Raw genomic sequence first — 10827 nt, forward strand, 5'->3', positions numbered from 1 at the left:
AAAGGGGTTTGAATACTTTCCGTACACACTGTATATTTTTGCTGATATAATCGAAGTGTATATTCATCCGTGTAATTCTGGCACTGTATTATTGTATCATGCAAGGGGCAGGATTTCCTAAGACGGACATTGCCAGCTGCACCTAAAACATATAAATATCCATCACATGACACACAAGGGGGCTCACTTCGTTCTGGAGGGTCAATACTGCAGCAACACGTGAGAGAGCCGCAGGAAGATTCCCAATGCACGTTAGACCCTGCTTATGAAGAGTCTAACAGGTCACTGTAGTGGAGTGACCTAAGGCCCTTCATAAGCAGGGTCTAATGTGCTTCCTGTCTATGTAAAACTGGAAGGTCTAATACCCTGCAAAACATATGAATAAACTAACAATCATACATGTGAAAAGTTGTAATTCTGTGCTGGGACTTAAATTGTAATTTTTTTTTTAATTAACAAAAAATAGAAAGGTAAAAAAAAAAAAAAATATGGAAAAACACTGTCTATATAAAGAGATAAAAGTAAACAAAGAAGTAAAAATACTCAGTATTGCCACAGCCTGAACAACATTATCTAGCTTCCATTATTTATGCCGAACTGAGAAATATTAACATGCACAAAATAGAACAAAATGTCATGTATAAAAAGGTATCAAGAAAAGTATCATCTCATCCCACAAAAATCATATACAAGTGCTTCTCAATAAATTAGAATATCCTCAAAACGTTAATTTATTTCAGTAATTCAATATAAAAAGTGAAACGCATATATTATATAGAGTCATTACACACAGAGGGATCTATTTCTAAATATTATATAGAGTCATTAAACACAGAGGGATCTATTCCTTTGTATTATAGAGAGTCATTATACAGAGTGATCTATTTCTATATATTATATAGTCATTACACATAGAGGGATCTATTCCTATATATTATATAGAGTCATTACACACAGAGTGATCTATTTCTATATATTATATAGTCATTAAACACAGAGGGATCTATTCCTATATATTATCTAGTCATTACACACAGAGGGATCTATTTCTATATATTATATAGAGTCATTAAACACAGAGTAATCTATTTCAAGTGTTTATTTCTGTTAGTGTTGATGATTTTGGCTACAGCCAATGAAAACCCAAAAGTCATTATCTCACAAAATTAGAATATTATATAAGACCAACTGAAAATATGATTTTAAACTCAGAAATGTTGGCGCCTACTGAAAAGTCTGTACAGTAAATGCCTTAGTACTTGGTTGGGGCTCCTTTTGCATGAATTACTGCATCAATGCGGCGTGGCATGGAGGCGATCAGCCTGTGGCACTGCTGAGGTGTTATGGAAGCTCAGGTTGCTCTGATAGCAGCCTTCAGCTCATCTGCATTGTTGGGTCTGGTGTCTGTCATCTTCCTCTTGACAATACCCCATAGATTCTCTATGGGGTTTAGGTCAAGCGAGTTTCTTGGCCATGCAAGCACAGTGATACTGTGGTTATTACACCAGGTATTGGTACTTTTGGCAGTGTGGAGAGATGCCAAGTCCTGCTGGAAAATGAAATTTCCATCTCCAAAAAACAGAGGGAAGCATGAAGTGCTCTAAAATTTCCTGGTAGACGGCTGCACTGACTTTGGTCTTGATAAAACACAGTGGATCTACATCAGCAGATGAGATGGCTCCCCAAACCATTATTGATTGTGGAAACTTCACACTAGACCTCAAGCAGCTTGGATTGTGGCCTCTCCACTCTTTCCCCTGTACTCTGGGACCGCGATTTCCAAATGAAATATAAAATTTACTTTCATCTGAAAACAACACCTTCGACCATTGAGTAACAGTCCAGTTCTATTTCTCTTTGGCCCAGGTAAGACACTTCTGGCGTTGTCTATTGGTCATGAGTGGCTTGATACAAGGAATGTGACACTTGTAGCCCATGTCCTGGATACATCTGTGTGTGGTGGGTCTTGAAGCAGTGACTGCAGCAACAGTCCACTCCTTGTGAATCTCCCCCAAATTTTTGAATGGCCTTTTCTTAACAATCCTATCAAGGCTGCAGTTATCCCAGTTGCTTGTGCACCTTTTCCTTCCACTCAACTTTCCATTAATATGCTTGGATACAGCACTTTGAGCAGCCAGGTTCTTTAGCAATGACCTTTTGTGGCTTATCCTCCTTGTGGAGTGTGTCAATGACTGCCTTCCGGACGTCTGTCAAGTCAGCAGTCTTTCTTATAATTGTGTAGCCTACTGAACCAGACTAAGGGACCATTTTAAACGTTTAGGAAGCCTTTGCAGGTGTTTTGTGGTATTTATTCTATTTTTCTGAGAATGTCTTTTGTGTTTTCATTGGCTGTAAGCCATAATCAAAAACCGAGTTTAGATACCAAGGTAGAGTTATTCAACTTCATACACCGAAAATTTCTATTACCTTAAAAAACCATAATTTTTATTTAACATATATGCCACAAACAGAATACATACGTACATAGAATAAAAAATTATTAAATTAATGTGAGGAAGAAAGGTGGGAAAATTATAATATCCTTCTCTCACCCTTCCTCACATACGGAGGTCGGCGTCCTAATAGATCATGACGCCTCCGTTCCTCGTCGACTGACGTCCTATGCTGACCCTTCACTTGCTCTCAGATATATCCCGTGAAACTAAATATCAGTGGGTAAGGTGCAACACCAAAGATAAAGCCAACAAACGTTGTATGTACATATAGGATATGAAAAGAAAAAAGGAGGGAGCTATGTCCGTCACTAAACATCCGTCAAAAGACTATCAAGGATGGGTCAGACTAAGTCCTTAAGTCGACATTCAATAGGGTTCAAATATTGACTTTAAGCTGTATTTTTTGTCCAGGATTCACCCTACGCGTTTCGCCCCTTAGTTAGCAAAAAGGGGCTCATCAGGGGTATATCAGCATGGATCCTTGAAACTCACAGCTTCAAACCATTTCCATAAAAAAGCACCGGAACCAATGAAAAATCTGGTACGTCGTTGAACGAGTGCCCGGATGGAGTACATATCGCTACCCGGGGAATACCCTTTTGATGTGTTTCAGAGGATCTAAAATCTATCTAAGGACTCTGTCTGTTAAGGATCTGAATTCTTGGGTTGCACACTCCGCATAAGTAAGTGCTGGAGGCATGGACTTTATTTGTTGTGGCAATTTAGCCTGAACCCGATCTAATCTCAGATTCTATGTTGAGCAGCAATTTATCAGGTGCATCAAGTGGTGTCATATTGATTCTGGAGGACGTACCAGATTTTTCATTGGTTCCGGTGCTTTTTTATGGAAATGGTTTGAAGCTGTGAGTTTCAAGGATCCATGCTGATATACCCCTGATGAGCCCCTTTTTGCTAAGGGGCGAAACGCGTAGGTTGAATCCTGGACAAAAAATACAGCTTAAAGTCAATATTTGAACCCTATTGAATGTCGACTTAAGGACTTAGTCTGACCCATCCTTGATAGTCTTTTGACGGATGTTTAGTGACGGACATAGCTCCCTCCTTTTTTCTTTTCATATCCTATATGTACATACAACTTTTGTGGGCTTTATCTTTGGTGTTGCACCTTACCCACTGATATTTAGTTTCACGGGATATATCTGAGAGCAAGTGAAGGGTCAGCATAGGACGTCAGTCGACGAGGAACGGAGGCGTCATGATCTATTAGGACGCCGACCTCCGTATGTGAGGAAGGGTGAGAGAAGGATATTATAATTTTCCCACCTTTCTTCCTCACATTAATTTAATAATTTTTTATTCTATGTACGTATGTATTCTGTTTGTGGCATATATGTTAAATAAAAATTATGGTTTTTTAAGGTAATAGAAATTTTCGCTGTAAGCCATAATCATCAACATTAACAGAAATAAACACTTCAAATAGATCACTGTGTGTAATGACTCTATATAATGTATGGGTTTCACTTTTTATATTGAATTACTGAAATAAATGAACTTTTTGATGATATTCTAATTTATTGAGATGCACTTGTATCTCCTCCACACACATGGCCGAGCACCACACACCTACTACTCACACACATGTGTGCTCTGCACACGGCTTCATTCCGTACATGTCGTACATAAACAGCTCTACTCTGTACATGTTGTACATGTGCCTCCGCTCCATACAAGTTGCATACAAATGGCTCCAGTTTGTAAAAGTCACACACACATAGCTCCGCAAACGCAGCTCTGCTCCATCCACACTGTAAACCCCTCCTGACCCCACACATAACCTTCCCCTCACCCAGCCCCATGACACCCAGCACAGCAGAGTCCTGCATACACTGAGGAGCTGATCATGTGACCCCTGACTCCTCCCCTCCATGTGACATCATCACAGGTCCTGGAAGCACAGAGCAGCTATATAATCTAGGGTAGATGCTAGAGTGTATGGGCTCCTTCTAGGTATGACTCGTCATTTCAACATGCCCCTATCACATGATGGGGGCGTGTTCAAAATGCAGTCCGACGTTTCCAAACAGAATAAACATTCTTTTTCTAAGTCCACGTGGGTATAGAGTTGAATATAATAGAAGCGGGGTCTGGGGGTGAGAGCTCCAGATGGGGGGCAGGGGGCGGAGCCTGCATGATTATAGTGGACGGGAGGAAACATTGCCACGCCCACCAACCAAGCCGGTCACGCCCACTAACCTGGAAGGAGCCCGTACATTCTAGGCTCAACCATGCAGGTGGAGGTATGTGGAGGTACTCTATGACTGGGCGCAGGGGGCATCAACCCCTTGAGCACCGAGACATTTCTATGTTTGTGTGTTGCCGCTTTCTAAGAATCAGAACGTTTTTGTACTTTTCCTTTGAATACATAAATGTGACCCAATTACAAAAGACGGGAAGTGAGGAAAGCCTATTGCTCTCATAGTACAGCGCCACCTTCTTGATCCACACAGTATAATGTTCCCACAGTAAGTAACTATTAGCCACTTTCCAACTCCTCCAGTCTCTCCATCACTTTATATTATATTTGTTCCCGGCTTTTCAGTCAGACATTAAGGCTCTGTGCGCACTAGACCTTTTTACCCACGGATTTACCCGCGGATTTGCCGCGGAAATTTCTTGAGAAATGTCTGCAATCTTTGTGCAGACATTTCCCAGCAAATTCTATGAAAAAAAAAAATAGCTGTTGTTAGGTTGACCTAACAGTCACAGCTGTTGCCAACGATGTCCGAATGCAGAGAGGGTACCGGTGACCCCCCTCTGCTACTCCGTCTCAATGAAAACAAGCGAACGCCGTTATACACATAAGACTGGAGATGTGCGGCTCCGAATAGAAAGTGTATTGGTATTGTTTACATTACAAAGTTATACAAAGTTGATTAGGGCGTAACTATGCAACATACATATTCATTAATCTACATTCATTAAGGCGTGGATTGCATATTCCCAGCAAGAGAAATTAATATAATGACTTATACTCCCATAACAAGATGTTTTTCAGTCGTCTCTAAGTCAAAACATTCTGCATCCTTGAGGTTGGTCTCACAGTTTATAACGAAAATAAGTCTGGTTTGGTCTTGGCAGAGAAAATGAATTTCTATTATTTTGTAAGTCAGTGAAAAAGGTTAACTCTTTCCTCACAATCCCCCCTATTGGCATGATTGATGGACAGGGGGCCATCGAGAAGCTGTGGACTATAGAGAGAGCAGGCTAGCCTCCAGATACTTTCTGAGCCGCGGGTTTGCTCAGGGAGTGTCGTCTCACATCCGTCACCCAGGACTGCCTGCATGCCTCTCGATAGGAGTCTCATCATGATACGCCAAGGTGATTTCTAGAGGAAAGAGTAGAGAAGAGAAAAAAGGCATATTAATTATTTCATACGGGTGCTGAATAATCATTGTATCTACATTGCTTCAAGCAGCGGGAAAACAAAGCCATTAGCAACTTGAACACTACATAAGCAACTAGTAAACAGAGTAACACTTGGTGTCATTGTCTATTGTAACAGCCTCCCCATTGAAACACTTCGTTTATTGGGGCTAGTATGGCTAAGTATGACATGGAAGAGGCTGTCACAGGTGCGTGTGTACATATCCAGCAGTCTGTGATCTCAAGTTTTTCAGCTAACACTTCATGATGGGTCTCAAATGAATTCTGCCGTGGTGTAGAAGGCCCCAAAAAGGGAGTACACATAGAAATACTTATCAGCAGTATTAGGCCTTCTTGCAGTGGCTGGCATGGACCCATGTCGATCTCCCCTCAAGTTTGACGGAGGTTGGAGTGGTCAGTTGGACAGTCAAAGGCCCTTCGAATCGTGGCTCAAGGGTCTTTTTCACGTGCTTCTTTAGGTAGACTCGGTCACCAGGCTTTAGAGAGTGGGTTCCTGGAATGGCATCAGGATCAGGTAGAGAAGAGTAGACCCTTTGGTGGGTTTCAGTTAGTCTCTTCTGCAGGGAAACAACATAAGACGTTAGGCTATCACATTGCAGGTGTAACTCCTGTGGGAAGTAGCATCCTAATCTGGGTGCACTACCAAAGAGTATTTCAAAGGGTGAGAGCCTGTGCTTTCCCTGCGGGGTAGTCCTTATAGAGTAAAGAGCTATGGGGAGACATTCTGTCCATGGTCTACCAGTCTCCTCCACTGCCTTGGCTAGTTTGAGCTTTAGAGTTCCATTTAACCTTTCCACTTTCCCTGATGACTGTGGGTGGTAAGGCGTGTGTAAGGCTGACTGAATGCCTAACAGGGCACAGGTGTTCTGGAAAACTTGTCCAGTGAAATGAGTACCTCGGTCTGACTCTATGACTTCAGGGAGTCCAAACCGAGGCACCAGCTCACAGGCCAATTTTTTTGCTGTAATTCGGGCCGTGGCTGAGCTTACAGGATAGGCCTCTGGCCATCCTGAGAAGAGGTCTACACAGACAAGTACAAACTCGTAGATGCCATGTTTTGGCAACTGTATATAGTCTATTTGTACTCTTTGAAATGGGGCAAACGTCTTTGGCATGTGTCTTTGCGGGGTTTTTGTTAATTCGCCTGGATTGTGTTGTTGACAGATGTGACAAGCTTTTATTCTCTGGGAGGCGTATTGTCTGAAGCCTGGGGCTACCCAATATGGTTGCATCTGGTTCATGATTGAGTTTGTGCTACCGTGTGTGGGGTAGTGGAGTACTTGGAAAATGGCAGGGAGCCAACTGCGTGGCAGGACGGGAAGTCCGTTTAGGCGCCAAATCCCCTCCACCTTTTCTGCCCCCTTGGCCCGCCATCCGGCCTTTTCTTCCTCAGAGGCGTTTTCTTGTGTCTCAAAGAAGTTCTGCATTTCTTCCTCCGTCGTTGACACTGTTTCCGTCTCCTTCAAAGGGAGTAAGGCGGCTTGTTTTGCTGTTTGATCGGCCAAGCGATTTCCCCTTGCCTCGGGTGTTTGAGCCTTGGTGTGGGCAGCAACCTTTATGATTGCTAGCTGTTTTGGTATCAAGGCTACTTCCATTAGTTTCTTCACTGAGGCTCCATGCCTGATGGGATTTCCTGCTGCTGTGAGGAATCCTCTAGTCTGCCAGATAGTGCCAAAATCGTGCACAATGACGTGTGCATAGGCTGAGTCCGTGTAGATGTTCGCTGTTCGTTCTTCCAGAAACTCAATTGCCCAGATAAGAGCAAGAAGTTCTGCTTCTTGAGCAGATATGCGTGGAGGTAGCGGTTGTTTGGCTAAGACTGCATATAGAGTCACTACTGCAAATCCGGTGTGGAACTTGCCTGTGTCATCGGCATATCTGCTTCCATCCACAAAAAGTTCAAAGTCTGGATTTGTAAGCGGTGTTGCCTGTATATTGTGCAGGGGCTTTGCCTCATGTTCAATGAGTTCCTGACAATCATGATCAAATGGTGCGCTGGTACGTTTGTCACTCTCTTCTGTCCTCTCTTCTGTCCCCCCTTCTAAACTTGTAAAGATCAGCAGATCAGCAAGGTTTAGACTTGTAATTCGAGCAAATGAGATGTTTGGGGGTAGCAACAGCGTGCACTGGAGTCTGACTTGTCTTGCCATGGAGAGGTGTTTCAACTGCACTTGATTGAGAACAGCATAAATGTCATGGCTAGTAAGGATGGTAGTCGGGAAATCGAGTGAGATTTCAGATGCTTTCTGCAGTATGTTTGAAACTGCTATAACAGCACGGACACAGGTTGGTGCTGCTTTTGTGACGTTGTCAAGTTGAGAGGAGTAGTACCCGATTATGTGATGTTTGTCCGTCTTCTGGGTGAGTACTCCTACGGCAAATCCTTGAAGCTCTGCTACAAACAGATTAAAGGTGAGATCATAGTTTGGTAGTGCCAGAGCAGGTGCATCAATCACTAGTTCCTTGAGCTTTTGAAAGTTTTGTCGAGCTTCTTCTGTAAGGGAAAAAGGAACATTCTTTGTGCAATCATACAGCGGTTGCATGAGTAGTGACGCATTGGGAATCCACCGTCTGCATTTATCTCTGCTTGCTTTGCATCCTACTTCTGCCATAAAGGTAAGAAGGCTTATTGAAGCCGTTTTATATTCCTCTTCACTAGGGCAGCACAGTAGTAAATAATCCACGTACTGGTAGATGTACTGCGAGAGGTAGCGGGAGGGGGGATTGTCTCAGCTGCGGTGGCGTAATTCCAGGCTTGACTGAAACTTTTACTGTGGGCACGGGTAGTGTGCCGAGGTCAGTTTTTGATGTGGACCAGAGTGTTGCAGGAACTTGTAGAAGTATTGGATCCGTGTTTACTTCACGTGTAACATCAGATTCTGGTTGATCTTCTATCATCTGGAGGGTGCACAGGACTTCTTCTGGGATATCTTCTGGAATTTGCAGGATAGCAGATCCATCTTCATTGTAGACAATCTGAGCTTGTAGTCTTGATAGTAGATCTTCTCCCACTAGGGCATCTCCACCCAGGGGGGACACTAAGAATTTAGACACGAACATGTGTGGTCCCAGTTTCACCTTCAGTGGATGTGTTATTGGGATTATCTGGGCTTGTCCATCAAATCCGGATGCTACAGTAGCTTCAGATGAGATGGATCCTTCAGGCACTAGGTTCCTGGGGTTCAGGAGTGTGAGGCTCCTGAGTCCACCAAAGCTCTTATTTCCTTGCTGCCAATGTGAAGGGGGACGTGTATAAATGGACCTCTGGCATCCCTATCCCGTGCTACCGCAAGTCAGGCAGTCTTCTCCTCCTGACTCTCGGGTTGGTTTTGAGTGTCCCTCTTCTTCTTTCTACAGTCTCTGATCACATGTCCTCTGACTCCTACAATAGTAGCAGGTCGGTGCCTTCCTTCTTGTACCTTCTGGCTGACCATCCACTGCTGCTATGACAACTTTCTTGTTGCTCCTTTTATCCTTTGCGTCGGTTTCTAAGCCACTTGCTTTGTTGACTAGAAGATCTATGTCTTCCATGTTTCTCCATTCTGGGCAGCACGCTTTCAATCTTTCTGCCAGAGGTGCATGTATTCCATCCATGAAGGATCTTACCATCAGGCGACGTATTGCGGCTGCTTGTATGTCCAGCCCTTCATCTGCGAATGACTGCATCAATCTGTAGTAAAATGAGCTGACATTCTCCACAGGACCTTGATGCACTGTCCCATTGTGCCCTTAGTTCTTTGCTCCTGGGCGCAGAAGAGATTGAGTCTTATCATGAAATCTTGGCCCGATTCCACATTACGGGTATCGTCCGGAACATGTCCTGTCAGGTGGGCAGTGAGTTTGGCATACAGTTCGGGAGACATTTTAACTCTACACAAACCTTCCATGTCCAACCAAGTGCCTCTGTAGGAAACCTGTATTTGGTTCAGGTAACGTGAAAAACTGACTGGGTTTCTAGTCGGGTCTGGAGCATTTTGCAGGAAAGCCATCTGCTCGGCTGGAGTCCAGGGTACGTAGTCATCATACGTACGAGGAACTGCATCTCTGGGAGCATCTGGGTTTTGTGGATTAACAGGTGGTCTTATCAGGACTCTCCTTTCCACTACGGGATAAAGAGGCACTGGTGCTGTGGCTTGTAGCTTGTGCTGTGGGGCTCCACAGGCTAAGCATGTTTCACTCCTGTCCGGATTTTGTTGGCTACAGTTTGTGCAGGTCCATCCCGGGGATCCTGCTATTTTTGGAGCTGTTCCAGAAGTAGCTGACAGGTACGGAGGAGGCTGTTTTTGCCATGTCAGAAAGAGTTCTGACTAGTTTAGTCCATGATTTATCTGCTATTACTCCTGCTCTAGTAGCTCTTATTGTGTCCCATTTGTTGGGGTCCAATTGATCCTTCCCCTTCAATCCAAATGTCTTAAAAACTTCCTTGGACTGACTGGCTGTTTTTTTGCCATGATAACACGTAATGAGATGTTGCAGGGTGCGTCCAGCTCTTCTGTCTTTTGATATTCCTTGCCCCATTTTTCGTCTATCTTCTTCAGCTTTTAGACCCTTGAACGTCCTTTGGACTAAACCTACCTATCCTGGAGATACTCAGAGACTAACTCCTTTTGTATTCCTACCTAAGGTAAGGTCTAGAACCACCTTTCCTGGAGATACTCAGAGACTAACTCCTTTTGTATTCCTACTGAAAGGTGGTGTCCTAACTTCAGAGGGGGCTGAGTATGTTGAATGGTGCTAGGTTACCCTTCTTGTACCAAAGGTACACTCTATATCCGATGGCAATGGCAAACAGGGCTATTCCCACTAACACTAGGGCAGTGAATATCACATCCATTGGACAGAGCAGGTACACTATTCCCTTTCAACACTCACTGATGTATGGGATCTATGACTACCAACAAAGACAACAGCACAGAAGCAAAGCGCAGGAGAGCAGACACGCGACACACGGAGAGGCAGAGAA

At 43.7% G+C, this 10827-nt stretch overlaps 1 protein-coding gene across 1 annotated transcript in view; it reads left to right on the plus strand.

The window, feature by feature from the left end:
- The first annotated feature begins 4593 nt into the window (after positions 1-4593).
- Positions 4594-10827, plus strand: part of LOC142312172 (uncharacterized) — a 197891-nt gene continuing 191657 nt past the window's right edge. The window contains 1 exon segment of the mRNA XM_075351075.1: positions 4594-4717. Within this exon segment, the coding sequence (XP_075207190.1) occupies positions 4706-4717 (12 nt within the window). The 5' untranslated portion in view covers positions 4594-4705.

Source organism: Anomaloglossus baeobatrachus, chromosome 5 (assembly GCF_048569485.1).
Source record: "Anomaloglossus baeobatrachus isolate aAnoBae1 chromosome 5, aAnoBae1.hap1, whole genome shotgun sequence".
Taxonomy (NCBI): Eukaryota; Metazoa; Chordata; class Amphibia; order Anura; family Aromobatidae; genus Anomaloglossus; species Anomaloglossus baeobatrachus.